Consider the following 21,974-nt stretch of genomic DNA (forward strand, 5'->3'; position numbering starts at 1 on the left):
TATTATTAAGTATTATGTTTGCTATGGTTTTAAAAAATATTGATACTAAATATCAATATTTTTCAAATATCAAATATCAAAAAGGAAAATAAACATATGATGTTGTTTCCCGTGATATTTGATAGTATGGTAAATACCAGGAGGACAGGAATAAGTTTAAAACAAATATGCTCTCTGACCTCATAGAACTAACAAAATAGTAGAAAATATAAGAAAACTTATTTTAAAAGAGTGCTTGGAAACACTTTTCTAAGGAAATTAAATGTATGAGTATTTTAACTTAGAAATAGGTACATCAGGACATGGTTATTATATAAAGGGGTTGCATTAAAAATTTACTTCAGGGATCCTTTTATTTTAAAAAATCTAATTCATTTGAATAGGTATTACATGTACATTTAAAGTAGACATCAGAAAAGATTATCTTACTGTCCTACAAATATATTTTTTTAGCATCAAGTCAGCCTGAAGCTATTGATTGTGTCTTTGTTTTTTGTTCTGTTTTAGTTTTATTTCCTTTGTTTTTTGCTTTGGACATAATATAGATTAAGGGTTCGCAAGCTATAGCCTGTGGGCCAAGTCTTGCCCACGACCTTGTACAGGTCATGATTTAAGAATGACTTTTAGGGATGCCTGGGTGGCTCAGTTGGTTAAGTGGCTGCCTTTGGTTCAGGGTCCTGGGATTGAACCCTGCGTCAGGCTTCCTCCTCCCCAATGAGCCTGCTTCTCTCTCTGCCCCTCCCCCTGCTTGTGCGCTTGTGCTCTCTTTCTCTCTCTGTCAAATAAATAAATAAAATCCTAAAGAAAAGAATGATTTTTACATTTTCAAATCATTGAATAAATTCAAAAGAATATTTTGTGACATTACATTTATATGAAATTCAGATTTCTGTTTTTACTGGATCAAAACACTGCCCATTAATTTAAATGTTGTCTGTAGCTGCATTCATCTTACAGTGGCAGAGTTAAGTACTTGTAGCAAACTATATGTGGTGCTCTCATCTCAACACTTGAGACTGTTGGAGAATGTACGACAAATGATACAAATTTATAAGTTGACATTTCATGTGCCATGTGCCGTATGTATTGTGACAATTTTTTTTTTTTAATTATCAATGCATACTCAACATGTAAAAACAACAAAAGAAGAGAAGATTGGACTTTGAATGTTGCATTTTTAGGGCATAGTGGACTGTGCTAAAAGAATACAAATATACATTGACATTACCATTTTACCATGAGTACTTAACTCATGATACTCCCAACTCACAGAAAAGCAATGGTCAGAAAAAGTAAAACATTTAAAATGGAATATCTCATCATAGCTGAATTTCTTCATAAAAATTAAAAGTGAAAATGGAGCTTCAATGCAGTAAGTTTCTGGGTGGCTTATTAGTGAAGCAGGGAAAGCCATTTATTTACCAGTGGTGAATTAATTGAATTCTGTTTGATTGCAGCAGCTGAACAGAATTGTTCAGAGAAGCTATACTTGCTTAGTTAGTAAGTAGCCTTTTGGCATGAACAATTTGAAGAACTGAGAATATTGGAAGCAAGATAGTTAATTTTAAAACATGGTAAATGATTCCAAGTGATCTTCCTTGGCTCTGATACTCCTCAATTGTAGTTTATTTGAAGAATCAATTTTGAGCTTGCAGTTACTGAATTAACTTCCACATAAAATCTCTATAAAACAACTCTAGGACAGAATATCTTCAAAGTTGAAAAAACACCAGTTCAGTACAACCTGAAGTGGAATCTGCTAAGGTGTGTTATAAATATTGGTGGTAAAATATTTCCAAAGATACACATGGCCAACAGACACATGAAAAGGTACTCAATATCATCAATCATCAGGGAAGTACCAATCAAAACTACAATGAAATACCATCCCACACATGTTAGAAAGGCTAAAATCTAAAAGATAAACAAGTTTCAGTGAGAAAGAAACCCTTGTGCACTGTTGGTGCGGAAGTAAATTGGTACAGCTGTTGTGGTACAGCCGTTGTGGGGAATAGTTTGGAGGTTTCTCAAAAAATTAAAAAGAGAAATACCATATGATCCAATAATTCAACTAGTGGGTATTTACCCAGAAAAAATGAAAACAAAACAAAACAAAAAAAACAGACTCGAAAAGATGTATGCATCCCTATGTTTATTGCAGCATTGTTTACAATAATCACAGAAGTAACCAAAGTGCCTATCGATAGACAAATGGATAAGGAACATGTTCTGTGTATATAAATATATCATATACTATGGAATATTACGCAGCCATAAAAAAGATGAGACTGCCATTTGAGACAACATGGATAGACCTAGAAGGTATTATGTGAAGTGAAATAAGTCAGACTGAGAAAGACAACATATGATTCTACTCATAAATGGACTCTAAAAAAAAAAAAACAAAAAAAAAAAACAAAAAGCAGAATCAGACCTGTAAATAACAGAGAATAAACTGATGATTGACAGAGGAGAGGAGAGTGGGAGATTGAGCAAAATGGTAAAGGGGGGAGGGAGATATAGGCCTCAAGTTATGCAGTGAGTAGGTCATGGGAATAAAAGGCACAGCATAAGAAATACAGTCAGTGATACTGTAATAGTGATGTAACAGGACAGATGGTAGCTACACTTGTGAACATCGCATAATGTATAAACTTGTCAAATCACTAAGTTGTATATCTGAAACTCATGTAGCATTGTGTGTCAACTATATTAAAAAAGTGTGGGAAGCAGAAAAAGGCTTATTTGGATTAATGTACAAACTTGTGAAATTGTAAGGTGTTTAAATTTTGTGGTTACTCATTGTGTTATGTGACAGCGGGTACTTTGCCAAGCGTAATTGAACCTACCATGTGTTATTAAATTAGTAGTGTCAATGGGAACTTCATTTACACTCATGAACTTAACCATTGTCCATTATGTGAACTTTCATCAGAAATAGAAGCTGACTATCATAACCTGCCCAGCCCCACAGCAGTTTGATGGCTCAGCAGTGGTAAAGTTTTATTGTGATATTTTGAGCTCAGGGCCTAGAGTGTAATATTTCTGCATGCAACCACTGTGATTGAATGCTGACTGGCTTTGGAAAATTAGCTTTTGCTGCAGAGTTGATAATGGTTCTTAATGAATTCAGCCTAAGATTGCAAGACAAAACAGTCCTTATGTGCAAAACCTATACGCTATAAAGTCATTTTGGAAACAAATATCATTGTAATAACACAAAGTAATTTTTTAAAAAGATTGTGAAAAGTTAAAACAAGAAGCACAATCTCCATTCCCCCAGAAATTTGTATCAAGTATATGATCTGAGCTCAAACAATTGTTCCAACAGTGTTTTTCACACTTGATCTTGGCCAAAAAAAAGCAATCCAGCAGTGATTTTCAGACTTCAAGAAGTGCAAATGAAGTTTCCATATTGCAGAATCCACTTAACTGTACAATTGAGGGGCTTCCACTTATTTTCAATTGGAAGTGTTTATTTTCCAATGTAATGATAAGAAAAGGCAAATATCAATAGAAGAATTAAAGAATTCTATAAATGCTTTCCAAACAATGAATATCCTCAGTTAAAATCATGTGCTTGTCACTTGATTTCAGTATTTAGCTGTACCTATACATGTGAAAAAACATTTTCAAAAGTCAAATGTGTAAAATCTCATGACAGATCAACATTAAGGTATTAATATTTGCAGTCAGTTTTGATGATAGGGAACAGCAACTTGAACCTCATTTAAGTGAAATGTTATCTATTTACCCAAAAGAAAATAATTTTATTCTTTTCAATGATAGACCTATGTTACAAAAAATTGAACTTAATTATTATTATATTTGAATTTTGTCAGTAAAGATTTATGGAAATTTGTTCATTCTTTTGCTTTAAAAGTACTTATTCGATTTTGCCTTTTGGCCAAAATTCCAGTATTTACTGTCTGGCCCTTTATGGAAAAAATTTTCTGACTTCTCGATTAAGGAATAAATATTTCATTGCTCTTCTCTAACTATAGATGACTACTCTCTTTTCACATGTTAGCAGACTTTTTTTTCCTTTTAATAGTAAGTTGGCTAACACATTAAAAACTAAAATATTGAAAAATTACAGTAAAATCTTTGTATAAGTTTGTCTTTGGATTTTTACATAAATAGTATACTTTGATTTGGGTATTCAGATGTTTGCTATCCTTGAACTTTAATGAAGAAATAGTAATTTTATTTTTAAATTTAATTAAAAATTATTAATTACTTAAATTCTATTTGATAAAATGTTTAGGTCTTTTTAAATTTTGAAAGGTGTTTTATTCTATGTAAAGTCAATTTTTTGCTACTTAGCTTTGTAATATATAGGCAACAGTATGAAATATATATGTGTGAAGATTGAGATAATTTTTATCTGTACACATCAGTGAGAGATTCTAAAATAAGACAGTTTCCTTGTGGTTGCTTAATATATATCTTTTGGCATACTGTTTTTAAGATATCTAAGTATCTAAATATCTGATTTAGCTTTGATTTAAATCTTGTTTTCTAGATGAAGCATTGGATGATTTAAAATCCCAGAAGAAAAAAATAGTAAGTTAACTTATTTAAAATTAATTTATGTAAAACAAATACATTAAGAACTGAATAAACAATGTTTATCTGTTATACGTTATGACCATCCAAGTAACAAGTATGGATAGCATTTTAATGATGAAGCTAAATTATGAATATTTTGCTAATTAATTATGATTGACAGGAAAAAGTAGTTATGTGGACTTTTTTTTGAGTCTGGGAATCTATGCAGTTGTAAGCTGAGAAGCAAGTAAATGAATCATTGGAAGGTTAAATGAGGCAGAGGGGTAAAAAGGTGGGTATCCAAATTGATTGTTAGGGTTAAAAAAGGATCAAACATCTACATATGTCACTTCTCACGTTTTCTGGACAGAATAAGGCTAGGTAAGGCTAGGAGAGAGGGGGATCAAGAAGATTGGTTGTAAAAGTCAAATTTAACATGAAAAGGCTGAAGAAAGGGGGAAAGAAAGAATTTTTTTTCTTTCATTTTCTATCAGCAGCTCTGATCACATGGGTATCTCTTGTGGGGCCAGTTAAATGTTTGGAAAGGGGGCCAAGCATAAGAGAAGAAGGGCCCTAGCTATTTATAGGGCATTATCATACCCTCTAATAAGTGAATTGAACTTGGTGTTAGGCTTGAATTTACATATGCCTTTTTATATAATTATTTTTGAAGTATGAAAATGATAATTGGTAACAGTGGCTTGTTTTGTAGAAACTTAATGAAATTTAATCAGATGCATATGATCAGTGTATTTTAGTGTAACATGTAATAAGTAACGATTATGAAACTAATAAACATTATGAAAGTTAAGATTAGTGTAAAAATTGTTCTGTGAGGGCACAGGGCTGGCTTGGTTGATAGAGCATGTAACTCTTGATCTTGAGGCTGTGAGTTCAACCCCCACATTGGGCCTAGAGCTTACTTAAAAAAAATTGTTTTTGAATTGGTAATAAAAGACACTGGTCTTGAGAGTTTAAGTGCTTGAAAAATAAAAAAACTTTAATTGTGAAAGGATTTCTTATTTGTTTGAGCTTCTTCATTGTTCTGTGATTTACCAACATTGCATTGACATTTTTAATGGTCCTGAAACATAGAGATATTCCCTTATATCTTATTATATTTCTTTAATTCCATGCATTATATAACAGCCATAAATTCAAAGTGAGGAAATACTGATAGAAATTGTGATATGATTAGTTTGGTTTGCTTAAAAAGAAGGGCTGATAGAGGTGATCAGAGCTAAACGCTACTTGTATCAAAATGGAGAAAATTTTATTAATATAGAAAATATAAGAAGGAAGACAAAGAAAAAAAAAGGAAGAAAATTTAAAAAGAAATTTAAGTGAAGAGAATCTGATCCAATATCAGTGCTGTCACATGACCAGAAAGCAGAATCTTGGAAAATAGGTGATTGGGCAAAAAAGAGTAACAGAGCATACTTGGAAAACTGAAAAGACAAATTAAGCTATTTACTTCTTTAATAACCCTCAAAGGAAGGACAGCATAAAGCTGCTTCATCTAGGCCTCACAGTTGGAAAATTCACTTCAGGGCCAAGAGTTGTCTTTATCTGAATGGTTCAAGCGGTGTCAATATTACAGAATAGTTTAATATGCCATATTTCTTGCAGTATGATTTAAGAAAAATAAGTTGGCTGTTCCAACTCATTTTATTAATTAGGGAACAATTTGCATTGACTTGACTATTGTTGGTTATGATGGTTACTACTGGAAACTTCATCCCTGGACTTTATTACTCAAGCCCTTAACAGAGCTACTTTGTTTGAGTTGCTTTACATTTACTTTGTTTAGAACAATAGGTGTTAAGGGTGAGTTAGTAAAGGAGCACAGTGCTTGCTGATCATTTTGCTGGTAATGAGAGGAAAAAGAAGGGGCACTACTTTTGAACAAAAACTAAATGTAATAAAAATTGATCTTGCTCATGGATGTTTAAGTTTAAACTCTACATTAGCTTTGAAAATACTTTTATTATTAAATTGCCTGTAGGAATATAACTATCAGTCCAAAAGTATTCAGCTCCTATCCTTCCTCTTTCAATAACAAAATGAAAACCAATTATATTTACTACTTGACATTTTATTAAAGGTGGTTTCTGTAGGGATGCATCTCTTTATTCTGAATAGATTTGTAAAATAATACATAATTCATATAAGTGTAATTTTAAGAAAGAACATGAACTATTAATTGACTAAAAAGTTAAATCACTTAGGAAAATTAATATTTTTTTTTAAAGATTTTTATTTATTTAACAGACAGAGATCACAAGTAGGCAGAGAAGCAGGCAGAGAGAGAGAGGAGGAAGCAGGCTCCCAGCTGAGCAGAGAGCCTGATGCTGGCCTTGATCCCAGGACCCTGGGATCATGACCTGAGCCGAAGGCAGAGGCTTTAACCCACTGAGCCACCCAGGCGCCCAGGAAAATTAGTATCTTGACAATGATTTAAATCTAAGAACTTAATGTAACTATTTACTTATTAAAATAAAACTAAAAATCTCTAATTATCTAAAAAACTCCCTAGTCTAGATGTGTACATTTTGCTACTCAAAAAAAATTCAGCTTTTGAAAAAAAATTAGCTTAATCGATAATCCCTTTGCATCCATGAGCATTCCATCAACACAGTTCAAAATCAAGATCCATCAGAACATGAGTCGAAATTTAAGTGTGTTCATGAAAATACCATACTTTTCCAAGAATAGTATTTCTTTTTTTCCTTTATTTTGAGATTTTATTTATTTATTTCAGAAAGAGAAAGCCTGGGCCTACTCACAAGGGAGGTGGGGGGTGGGAGATGAGCAGAGGGGGAAGGAGAGGAAAGGGAAGGGGAGAGAATCTCTAAGCAGGCTCCAGAGGCAGGGCTGAATCTCATGACCCTGACATCATGACCTGAGTGAAAACCAAGAGTCGACCTCCTGAGCTCAGCTGACTAAGTGAGGTACCCTGGTGCCCCTCAAGAATATTATTTCTATGTGGTAATTCCTTTCTGGCATTTCTCAGGAAATTTGTGTTTTTCTGAATTTTGAGAAAAATCAGTTGAGAAATTAGGAACATAGGGGGAAGTGTTATAATTCTCTGAGTAGTATAGCCTAACAACTAACTACAAATGTTACTGCTTCAAAGAAATCCGCTACTGCCAGTTGAAAGAAAGAGCAAGAAATGCTGACATGCTGAGCTATAGGTTAATATGGACATTTGTGGGAACAGGACAGGAGCATGCAGTAGAGAGGTCTTACAGTCTAATTAATCAGTCCGTCTTGCTTTTGTGGCCATATTTTATGGGTCCCATTTCTTGTCAATGGTGAATTATTCTTATAGGTAAGTAATAATAAGCTTATATACATGATAAATTTTATGTACAATCCTATGAATGACATTCTATGAAATAAATTTTAGAAGTAAAAGAAGTACTTAAATTAGCAAGTTCAGCATGTAATTCTGTGTAGGGCTGTTGACCTCACTAGAAGTTTCAAATGCTATATTTATATTACCCAATAATTTTTGCTGCCATTTTCCAGTATTTGAATATTCACTGTAGGCTACAGATCTTTGTAAATACTTTAGTAGAAGAAATGCAGAGAGAAAAGATGTGACTATTATTGTGGAATACTATGTGAAATCAGAAAATGATGTAAAATCTGAACTAGTAAAAACAGTATTGATTTCAGCAGTATAACCAAAATCAGGGTAAGCAGACAGTATTTTCATCATTGTAAAAAAGATGAGTTTATATAATGCAACATGTACCCTAATGCTGTGTGTTGAAGATGGTTTGGGGCACATTCCTAATAATTTGACGAGTACGTAACAAAAGAAATTTTTCTATATCTAGAATATTTGGCACAAAGCAAAGATCAAGAATACTGGATAGAGCAATTGATGCTCTGTTTTAAAATTTTATTTCAAGAATGATAATTTACATATTAAATATTTGTAGGATTACCTTTTAAAATTAAAAATTATTTTCTGACATTTGTATTCATGTTCTCTTCTTTTAGTGTTATCTATGATGAAATGTCTGTATCAAGTAGAAATAATTTTTACATGTCATTGAAATACATAATCTTGTCAAAATATTGATTCATAATAAACTATGTTTATTATTTGCTTTTTTAAATAAAAAGACCTGAAACTTTTAGTATAATTTATCATAGAACAATTTAAAAAATTAAAAAAATTATGAAAAACACAGTGCAACTTATATTTTAGGGAGTTTTGAGAATCTAATTTTTCATTCCTGAATCCTGGGATGAATATGTTGAGTATTGGAAACACTGCTGTTTTCAGAACCATTCTGTATAATTGGGGTATCACTAACGATTTTGTGTTTTTGTGTTAGGTACTGTTAGAGACTCTTTCTCATATATTATTGTATTTAAAGTGCCTAACGGTGCTATGAAGAAAATATTAGTGTATCTGCCTTACAAAAAGAGAAACTGAGGCCAGTGGAATTGCTTGGTCTTTCTACATAATTAAGAATGGAGGTGTGCTTTGAACCCAGATTTTTTCTTACTTCGGAGTTTAAGGTTTATGTTTTTGCACTTATCAGAATGTCTCTGTTTAAAACAAGTTATTCACCTAAAATGTTGTATGGATACATGTGTTAATTAAGCAATTATGTGAAAAATTTTTGCTAGAAGTACTAAAGAAAAGGAGAATAGATTTACATCTTTTAGTGCTTTAAAAAATGACTTTATTGAAGATACTTTACATGAACATAGACATAAAAATGAATACTTGCTGAACAGTGTACGAAGTGTTGCAGTCATTTGTTGAAGTTGCATTTTGGTTTTGAGTTTCGTGCGTTGTTTTAAAAATCACAGTGTTACCTAATCTTTTTAAGCCTAGCAGTCATCTTCATCTAGATCTGTGTTGTCCACATTAGTGGCCAAAAGCCCCATGTATCTTTTAAATTTACATTGTTTAAAATGGAATAAAACTACAATTCCATTCCTCAGTTGCACAAGCAACATTTGTCACATATGGCTTAGTGGTTACTGCATTGTGAAGATATAAGCCATTTCCATCATTACATAAAGTTCTATTGCCACAGTGTTGGTCTAAAACATTAAAAATTATTGGATTTAATTCATTGATATTCCATGTAGATTCCTTGTAGACTATGTAGATTTAGGGATATATGATATGTCCTTTTTTTAAAATCCTGATTACCAGTTTTTCTCAACTCTAAAGTTTTCTTTACATTTCCTTTACATTAGAACATTAAACTTGATTGTTTTGAGAATTTATTATAATTTTGAAATAATTAGGAAAATGTTTTATTTTCACTAAACCAAGGTTAAATTATTCATCTAAGCACGTAGCTTCTTAAATGTTGAATTGAATTTTTAATAAGGAGCCCATTAACTACTGTTGGGTAGCATATTTTTAACTGTATTTTAAACTTGGTAAATGTGCTCCATGTTGTATTCTAAAATAAATGACCTTTTGAATAAATGTGACATTTAATGAATCTAAGTGGCTGTCATTGGTCACTGAGAAGGAAAAGGTCCCATTCCAATTTTTACAAAGCATTTTCTTCTACACATTAGCTATTTGTCATAATACAACTGTCTTATACTAAAATTAAACTTTTTCTGATACTGGGCCATAACTGCTAAAATGATACTTTACTGGTTATTGCTTTTTAAATTAAACCCTGACTGACTTGAGTGTATTGTAAATAAAATGCTGTAATAATGAACTGTTTTAATTACAGCCCCTAGTGTGTGTATAGAACTCAGTAAAATTTTTACTTAAATTCTTACTGTGGTTTTTTTCCCCTCTAAAGTTGTTTGAATCTATGTAAAAAAGGGGGAGTTTCAGCTCTTAAAGTCATTTGAGCAAATTCCATGGCTGTTCTCCCAGTTAGTGAGTTTTCACTGCATTTGCAGCAAGCTAATTGCTTCTGCTAATAAATAATCTAAAATCGATGCTGACAGCAGTTAATTGGCACAGAGATTTTATTTTGTAAAGCTCTTGGCTAACGACCTTCTTTAAATTAATAGCATTAAGTGCTATGAGGAAATAAATCTGAGGAATTGCCTGTCATTTGCTTGTCATGTCTAATAACTTCCAATAATGATGGCTGATAGATTTTTGCACATTCCATTATTGAAGTTGGTGCATGTAATTATTCTCCTCATTATATGTAAACAATTAGCAGTATTTGGTATTTCCTTGCAGTAAAGCTGTTAAATACAAGTAACATATTAGAGGTTAGAAGCCATTTTAAAATGTAGATTTTAATTATTTGACTGTAGGAAGTCTTTGGTGCTATCTGAATATATTGTATGCTGTTTATTTTAAGCATTGTACTTGATCACTTTTGGAATAGGACTTATAAAAGTAAGTTGTGTATATGTTTTAAAGTGTGACAATTTACGGAAATTTTTGTTTGTAGCTTGAAGAAGTCATGGAAAAAGAAACTTATAAAACTGCTAAATTAATTCTTGAAAGGTTTGATCCAGACTCAAAGAAAGCAAAGGTAAGGTTGTTATATCATTCTAATTTATTGTAAATAGCGCATTGTAGTAGGTCACTGTAATAACATTATTGTAATTGACAGGAGCTTGAGCCGCCATCTGCTGGAGCAGCTGTAACTGCAAGACCTGGACAAGGTAAATAACTTTGTAGAAACTGCTGCTGCTGTTGGAAAGATCCATATTTATCCAAGTGAGTTCAAAAGTGTGATAGAGGTGTGTAGAAACTTATGTAGAATTCTTTTGTGTTAATTTATATTTGGTAATATGGGTTATGACTTGGAGTGGGTGGCAATAAGTTTATTTCATTTTGATCTTTCAGGAATATGTTGAGTAAAGATGTTATCTGTTGAGATAAATATGTAATTGGTTTTAAGCTTTTGAAATTTAAATAATTTCACCAGTATTTTGTAAGGTTTTTTCCCCCCCTTTCAAATGAGAATCTCTTAGCATACCTTATGAAAATCCTTACAGGGGCACCTTAGTGGCTTAGTTGGTTAAACATCTGACTCTTGGTTTTGGCTCAGGTCATGATCTCAGGGTTGTGTATTGAGCCCTGTATCAGGCTCTGCACTCAGCTTGGAGGCTGTTTAAGTTTCTCTCTCCCTATCTTTCTGCCCCTCCCCTCCATGCTCTTGCTTTCTCTTTCTCTCTCAAATAAATACATCTTAAAAAAAAAAATTCTTATATTTTTATGATTTATTTTTGATGAATTTAATGAAGATTTTTGTCAGGCTTGAAGTTTCTTCTAAACACTTTTATTTAGGAAGATAGTAAAATAATTTAGAGATTTAGAATTTCTAATAATTTAGAAAGAATTGGAATTACTGCTATATAATAATATTAACTTGATTTTTGAAGCTAATCAGATTATTAGTGAAACCATCATTTTTATATCATTGAATATTATGTAAAAGTTAAAAAGTTATTATTTCAAGTGGCTACATGAAGTAATTCTAAGACTGACATGTGAAAAGATATTTTTGAGTTTGCATTGGCTTTCCTCTTTGTTCTTTTCTCTATACTATAATAATATAGTTTATAAGGCTTTTGTTGCAATTTAGAATATATTATTTTTAAAAATGTAAACTTCTGTTCTTATAAATCATCAGAATGGTAGCTTGGTTTATAATGTTAGGATGACATTTAGAACTTGGAAAGTCAATTCTTTTATAAATGTCCACAAAGACCATGGATACTAAATGAGCCATAAGAGTTTTAGTTTTTCTAATTGGCTGAGCTATATGGGAAGAATCCCACCCACTCCAATTTTCTGTAAGTAGGATTTGGTTTATAGAAATTAAAATAAATTAGATACTTACACTGAAACTGCTGCCTTCATAATCCATTTAAATTTTTCTGTAATTTATACCACCTAGTAATTTCAAAAAGAGTGTTTAGTCTATAGGCCAGGTTTCTATAATTTTTTAAAGTATTTTGTATAACTGGCGCCAACTTTTAAAAAATACTTTTTAAATAACTTTAGGAAATAGATTTTTAAAATGTGATTTTTGCAGAAAGCTGTTGCTATTACTTAAAAAAATCTGTTTTCTCTCATTAAAAAAAGACATACGACCTCTTTACTGACATTCATAAGTATTTATTAATATTTAGGCAACATGATTTCCTTGAAGAATTAAATTCATTTTTGCTTAGAAGCTTTTGAAACCCAAATACATTTTTTCCTTCTGATGTCATATTATAGTTATTGAAAAACCATTGCTGGTCTCTCTGCTCTTGATTCTTGTGGCACTGCTTTTGGATATCCTTTTAGGGAGAATTAACCCTTAGCTATAATATAAATGAATTGTTTATTTAAAAGAACATTTTAAATAATCTTAAGTGAAAACACCATGGAGAATACAGAGAGGAATATAATATGGTTTTTGATCTTAAGCTTATAAGCTATTTTTTTTTTTACTTTAAAAAATATTTCTTCTAGAGTGTCCTATTCTAGTATGACTAGTAGTTCTTCCAGGTCTGAAGTAATTAATTGGTGTTCAGAATTTTTTCCTTATTTAAAAAATTTTAAATTCTATCTCAACTCATTCTACTTTTTGAGAATTATATTTGAGTTTTGTTGTTTTAATCTTTTCAGATCTCTTTTAGGTTCCTATTATTTTGTAGGTGACAGTCATACCTTCTATTTATGTTTAAGTTCTGTGTTCCTGTGAATTTAGCCAAATATTTGTCTGTGCTTGAACCATTATTCACTCATTCATTCTTTTCCTTCCTTCCCCTCTTTCTCCTCTCTCCCTCTTTTACTCCGTTTCTTGTCTTTTACCTGTTTCTGAACTGGAATAAAAAGGGGGGGAAAGTACTAAATGTGAATGTTTGTGTATACATATCCATATAATACAAGAGAGCTAGTAAAATAAATACATATATATGTTTTATTAGCTGTCTTGCGTGATTGCTGAATGAGAACTGTGATTCATGTGTATAAGGTGTCTTTCATTTTTTATTACTTAGTGCTAATGGTATATATTATACTGAGATTGATTATAATATTTGAGAATAGTATTCTTTGAGTTGCTTAGGTTTAGCACTGAAAGGAGTGTGATATTTACAGACAAAATACTAACCTGCCCATCTCCTCCTTTTTAATAAACTTAATCTTTTAGAATATTTTTAGATTTACAGAAAAATTACAAAGGTAGTACAAAGAAGTCCCATATACCCTTGTACCAAGTTTCCCCATTAACATCTTACATTAAAATAGTACATTTACTAAAATTAATGAACCAATATTGATTCACTATTATTAACTTAAAGTCCATAGTTTCTTCAGATTTCCTTAGTTTTTATCTCATGTCCTTTTTCTGTTTCAGGATCTCATCCAGGATACCACATTACATTTAGTTGACATGGCTTAGGCTTTTTTGGCTGTGCTGGTTTCTCAGACTCTCCTTGTTTTTCATGACCTTGACAGTATAGTCCCGACCCCTTTTTGTAAGGAATTTTTATTAGTGGGTGCTTAATCTTAGGAAATCAGTGTTATCATTTGATATGAAGGAATAAATGAACATAAAAGGTAGATATGTGTGTATATATACATATTTACATTTAATAGAATGATCTGGTACTTCAGTGTTTAGCATTTATTCTAGTTCTTTAGGAGTCATAGACTGAGAGTTGGGAAGGCTTTGTCCTTAGATTAAAAAGTGCCTTTGTCTGTTAAGTGTCCAGTTCTAGATCTCAGCTCAGGTCTTGATCTTAGGGTCATGTATTAGGTCATGTATAGGGTCATGGAGCCCTGTATTGGGCTCCATGCTGAAGTTTGGATTTAGTGAAAAAATGGAATTTGCCAGTATAATTTTCTGAATAGATTTCTGGTGAATAAAGAAATTGAGATATTTAGGATTGGTAAGAAATTACATTTCTTTTCAAAGTTTTAATTGGCCTGCAGGAATAAATTTGACGTCTATGTACTAATCTCTGGTTTTGTTTTGTTTTGTTTTGTTTTCCCAATAAATGTTTACTTGAGTGTGTGCTCTCTGCCAGGCATTGTTTTAGACACTGGGGACATATTAGGGAATAAAACAGACAAAAAACTGTGTGTGTGTGTGTGTGTGAGAGAGAGAGAGAGAGAGAGAGAAATAGCCATATATATATGTTTATATATAAAATGTTAGATGGAAGAAAGTAAAGAAATAATGGTGAATAGGGAGTGCCTTGGGTAAGGTGGGTGGGTTGAAGTTTAAAATAAGGGTTGTCAGGGAAGGCCACATAAATAAATTTCATATCTAAAAAAAGATATGAAAGGAGTGAGGAAATGATCAGAGATATGAAAAAAGTGAGGGAATGCTCCATGCAGATATCTGAAGGGAGAATATTGTAGACAAAGGAATTTTCAAGTGCATAGGGTAAATAGACAGGAGGCCCAGATTGCTCTGGAAATAAAATGACCAGTATGGCTGCACTGGATTGAACAATGGAGAGACTAGTAGGAGGGGCAGTAAGAGAGGAAAGAAAGGATCATACCATGTAGGGCCTTATGGAGTATAGATCGTTGTAAGAATTTCAGTTTTCAGTTACTTTAAAAAAATTTTGGTTTTTGTTTTGAGCAGAGGATTGACATGGTCTAAATTATGTTTTAAAGGGAAGGTTACGCTGTTGAGGCTGTAAAGGGAGCAAAGGTAGCAGCTGGGAGACTACTTGGAAAGCTATTGTAGTAATCTAGGAAAGCATTGATGTTGGCTTGGGCCTTGGTTCAGTAATAGTGAAGGTGGTTTTAAGAATTAGTCAGATTCTGCGTATATTTTGAAGTTAGAACCCAAAAGAATTCTTGATAGATTGGATATGGCATGAGAGAAGGAGGAATCAGATAACTTAGAATTTTGACCTGAGTAACTGGGAAGATGGAGTTGTCAATTACCCATATGTTAGAAATTGCAAGAGGAGCACTTTTTGCGGAAGAGAGGAAGTTGGAGGTGATGTGGTGAAGAAAAGGGTTTGATTTGGGACATGTACATTTGAGATGCCAGACATTCAAGTAGATATTTTAGGGAAGCAATTGAATGTAAGTCTGGCAAACAGGAATTATCTGGGTTGGAGATAGAAATCTGGGTATCATCAAAATGTGGGTGATATTAAAACTGTGAGACTGAATGAGATTACCAAGGATGTAAATATGGAGAAAAAAGATAAAAGAACCAAGGCTGCCCTGGAGCACTCCAACCTTAAGATGTTGAGAGTAATGTGGAAGAACCATAAAGAGAAACTGAGAAGTGGTCAGCAAGAGCAAATCCTGGAGAATGTTGGGTCCTGGATGCTAACTAAAGAGAGTGTTTCAAGGTAGTGATCACCTATGAGAAAAACTGCCAATTAGGTTAAAATGGAGAATTGAACATTGGTTTTTAACAGTGTTGAGGTCCATAGTCACCTTGAAAATAATGATTTTGGAGGAGGAATGAGGGCAAGAGCCTGATTAGAGTGGGCTTAAGAAAATAGGGGAGTAGAGAAGTTGGAGATGGAAGAGGCTCTTCTTTTGCATAAGAGGGAGTGGAAAAATGGATAGCTGGATGGGAAGCATTATGTGTATGTGGGTGAACATATGCTGCATGAAAGAAATAGCATGTTTGTGTGCTGCTAGGAATGGCCTAGAAGACACAGAATAATTGATGATGGAGAGAGTGGACACAGTTGATGGAAAACTGTCCAGGATGAGGCAAGAAGGGATGGGATTTGGTGTACAAGTGTGGGAGTTAGCTTTTTTTAATTTATTTTAAAAATTTATTATTATTTTTTATAAACATATAATGTAGTTTATCCCCAGGGGTACAGGTCTGTGAATCGCCAGGTTTACACACTTCACAGCATTCACCATAGCACATACCCTCCCCAATGTCGATAACCCTACCTCCCTCTCCCGACTCCCTCCCCCCATCACTCCTCAGTTTGTTTTGTGAGATTAAGAGTCACTTATGGTTTGTCTCCCTCCCAATCCCATCTTGTTTCATTGATTCTTCTCCTACCTCCCAAACCCCCTATGTTGCATCTCCATTTCCTCATATCAGGGAGATCATGTGATAGTTGTCTTTCTCTGGTTGACTTATTTCACTAATCATGATACCCTCTAGTTCCATCCACATCATCGCAAATGGCAAGATTTCATTTCTTTTGATGGCTGCATAGTATTCCATTGTGTATATATACCACATCTTCTTTATCCATTCATCTGTTAATGGACATCTAGATTCTTTTCATAGTTTGGCTATTGTAGACATTACTGCTATAAACATTCGGGTGCACGTGCCCCTCTGATCACTACATTTGTATGTTTAGGGTAGATACCCAGTAGTGCAATTGCTGGTTCATAGGGTAGTTCTATTTTCAACTTTTTGAGGAACCTCCATGCTGTTTTCCAGAGTGGTTGCCCCCTCTTGCATTCCCACCAACAGTGTAGGAGGGATCTCCTTTCTCCGCATCCTCACCAGCATGTGTCATTTCCTGACTTGTTAATTTTAGCCATTCTGACTGGTGTGAGGTGATGCCTCACTGTGGTTTTGATTTGTATTTCCCTGATGCCGAGTGATGTGGAGCACTTTTTCATGTGTCTGTTGACCATCTGGATGTCTTCTTTGCAGAAATGTCTGTTTCTGCCCATTTCTTGATTGGATTATTTGTTCTTTAGGTGTTGAGTTTGCTAAGTTCTTTATAGATTTTGGACACTAGCCCTTTATCTGATATGTCATTTGCAAATATCTTCTCCCATTCTGTCTGTTGTCTTTTGGTTTTGTTAACTATTTCCTTTGCTGTGCAAAAGCTTTTGATCTTGATGAAATCCCAATAGTTCATTTTTGCCCTTGTTTCCCTTGCCTTTGGCAATGTTCCTAGGAAGATGTAACTGTGGCTGAGGTCAAAGAGGTTGCTGCCTGTGTTCTCCTCAAGGATTTTAATAGATTCCTTTCTCACATTGAGGTCCTTCATCCATTTTGAGTCTATTTTCATGTGTGGTGTAAGGAAATGGTCCAATTTCATTTTTCTGCATGTGGCCATCCAATTTCCCCAACACCATTTATTGAAGAGGCTGTCTTTTTTTCCACTGGACATTCTTTCCTGCTTTGTCAAAGATTGTTGACCATAGAGTTGAGGGTCTATTTCTGGGCTCTCTATTCTGTTCCACTGATCTATGTGTCTGTTTTTGTGCCAGTACCATGCTGTCTTGATGATGACATCTTTGTAATAGAGCTGGAATTGTGATGCCACCAACTTTGGCTTTCTTTTTCAATATTCCTTTGGCTATTTGAGGTCTTTTCTGGTTCCATATAAATTTTAGGATTATTTGTTCCATTTCTTTGAAAAAAAATGGGTGGGATTTTGATAGGGATTGCATTAAATGTGTAGATTGCTTTGGGTAGCATAGAGGGAGTTAGCTTTTGATGGGAGCATGCATAGTTTGTCAGTAGTAAGGAGTGAAGACAAAGGACATGCGCAGATATAGGTAACTGGTGGGAATTGTCTTTTGATTGTATCTGTATTCTTAATGAGAGTGAGAATGGGGAAGATGATATTGGGGGCCTGAAGAGAATATATAAAATAAATCTCTAGTGGAGTGAGAGTAAATGGATTAGAACAATGTAGGAATGCCAGGGGACACTAATATCCACTTAAAGTTAATTGTGAATCTGGGGCATCTGGGTGGCACAGTTTTTTGGTTAAGCATCCGGCTCGGTCTCAGCTTAGGTGTTGATCTCAAGGTCATGAATTCAAACCCCACAGTGGGCTCCCACTACTTATAAAGAAGGAAAAGAAGGAAAAGGAAGGAAGGAAAAGAAAGGAAAGAAAGAGTAAATTAGGTAACAGTCATGAATTTAAAGCATGCTTGTACATGTTTTCCAGTTGTGTTTAGTTCTGTGGATACATGTGTGAAGTAGGAAGAGAGTTGGTCTTAACCAGGGTTGGGGTTTTACTTAATGGATTAAATAAAGTGATAAAGGGGCAGAGGAGGTGAAATTGTTACAAGGGAGTGACTATAACTGTGTTACGGGATCTAAGATGATCATGAAGGAAATAAGGACAAGAGGGGAGGATGATGGACAGTCAAAGGTGTTGGGAATGTTAATAGAGGGGTCTGCAAACTACAAGATATGTTTGATATGGCTCTTGACCTTAGAATTGGTTTTACATTTTTAAAGTGTTCTTTTTAAAAAAAAATAATTTTTTCAGTGTTCCAATACTCATTGTTTATGTGCCACACCCAGTGCTCCATGCAATACATGCTGTCCTTAATACCCACCACCACTCTCACCCATCCCCCCACCTGCCTCCCCTCTAAAACCCTCATTTTGTTTTTCAGAATCCATAGTCTCTTATGGTTTCTCTCCCCCTCTGTTTTCCCCCAATTCATTTTTTCCTTTCCTTCTCCTAATGTCCTCCATGTCATCCATGTGTTCCTTATGTTCCACAAGTAAGTGAAACCATATGATAATTGACTTTCTCTGCTTGACTTAATTTCACTCAGCATAATCTCCTCCAGTCCCATCCATGCTGATACAAAAGTTGGGTATTCATCTTTTCTGATGACTGAGTAATATTTCATTGTATATATGGACCACATCTCCTTTATCCATTCATCTGTTGAAGGACATCTAGGCTCTTTCCACTGTTTGGCGACCATGGCCATTGCTCCTATTGGGGTACATATGGCCCTTCTTTTCACTACATCTGTATCTTTGGCATAAATATCCAGTAGTGCAATGGCAGGGTCAAAGGTAGCTCTATTTTTAATTTTTTGAGGAATCTCCACACTGTTTCCCAAGAGGCTGCACCAACTTGCATTCCCACCAACAGTGTAAGAGGGTTCCCCTTTCTCCACATCCTCTCCAACATTTCTTGTTTACTCTCTTATTAATCTTTGCCATTCTAACTGGTATAAGATGGTATCTCAGTGTGGTTTTCATTAGAATTTCCCTGATGGCTAATGATGATGAACATTTTTTCATGTGTCTGCTAGCCATTTGTAGGTTTTCATTGGAGAAGTGTCTATTCATGTCTTCTGTCCATTTTTGACGTGATTATCTGTATTTTGAGTGTTGAGTTTGAGGAGTTCTTTATAGAACTTGGATATCAGCCCTTTGTCCGCAGTATCCAAAAAAATAAAAAAGAAGAAAAAGAATATGCAAGAGTAACTGTATGGTTCACAAAGCCTAAAATATTTACTATCTAACACTTCACAAAAAAAGTTTGCTGACCCCTTTAATAACTAATGGGTCATAGATCCTCTTGGAGTTGAAAGAATAACAGGGGAATTAATCTGGAAAAGTGTGGTTTCAGAGAGGGGTGCTTGAACTTGAAAAGGCTGCAGTTATCCCTACTGGCAAGGTTCTAGTATTGGTTATGATTAGAAATCCTTAACAGACTTTCCTATATTTGTTTCAAAAGGAAGCTACATAGGCATTCTTTTTTACCTTTGAACATAACCCTGCATCTCTACTAATGAAATGTTTTTTCTACTAATGAAATTAACAAAAGAAAAGTCAATTGTATTCCCCCACAGCTAAATTTGAAATCAGAGTAAGTATTGTAGAAAAATTTAATGGCTTGAGAAAATGGATTATAATTTCCTTAAGTAGGTTTTTAGAGTTTACTTACTTGTGTTCCATGGCAGATATGGAAGATTAAAGTAGAATCACTAATCTTTATAATCTTGACAGTAAAGGGAATAATACTTCATATTTTGATGTTTGGGGGGATGTATGTCTGATTAAGAAAATCTGGAAAACACTGGTAAAACAGTAAATTCACTTTTTTTCGGGTTTCTTAAGTATCATATCTATACCATTACGGTTATCTGTTGTATAAAAAACACCCCAAAACTTAGTGGCTTAGAACAACCTTAATTTGTTTTGCTCATGAATTTGTAGTGTTGGTAAGGTTTGGCTGAGATTGTTCTTCTCTGCCTCATATCTCTTGGAGCTACCTGATTGGGCCCGGAAGATATACTACCAAGATGGCTTATATACGTGGCTGACAAATTGGTGCTGGCACTTAGTTCCTCTCCACATAGACTTCTCTCATGGGGTCACTTGGAGTTGCTTCAACATGGTGGCTGGGTTCTAAGAACAAGCATCCCAAGAGACAGAAAGTAGTCCAGAAAGCTGGAGCCCCTATATTCTCTTGGTCAAACGGTAACAGAACACAGATTCAAGGGAGGAGACATAGACATCCTCCCTCCTTTATAGGATGGCAAATCAAAGAATTTTGAACCTGTATTTTAAAACTCTACATGTACCTTAGTACAGGTAACAGAGGCATTTAGCTTCCCATCCATATTTCAGTGTTCTTAAATGCCATCATTACCATGAACCCTTCCTGCATCCCATCACTGAATTTAATCTCCCCATTCTTGGACTCTCCATGGTGCTTTGTTGGTTCCTTTTTCTATGGCAATTACCTGGTGTTTCATGATTTTGTGTTATCTTTGCTTGTCACCTCTGTATGCAACTCTGCATTCCATTTGATAGTGCCTTACTCATAGTGGTTGCTTAATAAATGAGTTGAAGGAAATGAAAGAAAAAAAATTTTTTTTAGAATTAACGAATTTTGTTTAAATGTTGTAAAGTAGTAATTTGCCAAATGGAACCTTGATGAACTGCAAGGTGCAGGTTGTTTAAAGTTGAAAGAGGTAGGAGACAAATTAAAGTGGAAATAGATAGTCAAGGTAATGAAAAAAGTAAGTGTTGAGATAAAGAACTATAAAGCAAAACATAATCTGTTTTTAATAGAAATATAATTGGTATACAACATTAAATTAGTTTTAGGTGTACAACATAGTGATTTGATAATTGTGTGCATTTTAAAAGACTCTCCAAGTCACATGTAGTTACCATCTGTCACCAAAGTTAATGCAATATTGTTGACTATATTCCCTATAGTGTACTTTTTGTCCCAGTGATGTCTTTTATAGTTGTAAATTTGTGTCTCTTAATCCCCTTCATCTATTTTGTCCCCCCACCATCATTCTCTGATAACCACCAGTTTGTTCTCTGTATTTATGAGTCTGTTTTTCATTTTATTTGTTCATTTGTTTTTGTTTTTTTTTAAAGATTCTACACATAAGTGAAATCATATGGTAACTTGTCTTTTTCTGTCTTATTTCACTTAGTATAATACCATCTAGTCCCGTGCATATTGTTGCAAGTGGCAAGATTTCATCCTTTTTGATGGTTGGGTAATATTCTGCTGTATGAATATGTGTGTGTGTGTGTGTGTGTGTGTGTGTGTTTGTATGTGTGTATCTGTTTATCTATATCATATCTTCTTGATCATTTGTCTGTTGATGGGTACTTAGGTTGCTTGTATATCTTAGCTATTATAAATAATGATACACTGAACATAAGGGTGCATGTAACTTTTCAGAATATTTAGTGTTTTTGTTTTTTTCTGGTAAATACTCAGAAGTGGAAGTTGTATGGTATTTCTAC

General features: G+C 33.8%; 1 protein-coding gene across 4 annotated transcripts in view; it reads left to right on the top strand.

Moving 5' to 3' along the window:
* LNPK (lunapark, ER junction formation factor) overlaps positions 1 to 21,974 on the top strand; it is an 81,757-nt gene that overhangs the window by 30,816 nt on the left and 28,967 nt on the right. For all 4 annotated transcript variants that reach the window (XM_082690273.1, XM_082690275.1, XM_082690272.1 and 1 more), the window contains exons 6-8: positions 4,526 to 4,566; positions 10,968 to 11,051; positions 11,133 to 11,184. In XM_082690273.1, the coding sequence (XP_082546399.1) occupies positions 4,526 to 4,566; positions 10,968 to 11,051; positions 11,133 to 11,184 (177 nt within the window). The remainder of the gene's footprint in view (positions 1 to 4,525; positions 4,567 to 10,967; positions 11,052 to 11,132; positions 11,185 to 21,974) is intronic.

The sequence above is a fragment of the Mustela nivalis genome (genome assembly GCF_964662115.1).
Source record: "Mustela nivalis genome assembly, chromosome: 11".
In the NCBI taxonomy this organism is placed as follows: domain Eukaryota; kingdom Metazoa; phylum Chordata; class Mammalia; order Carnivora; family Mustelidae; genus Mustela; species Mustela nivalis.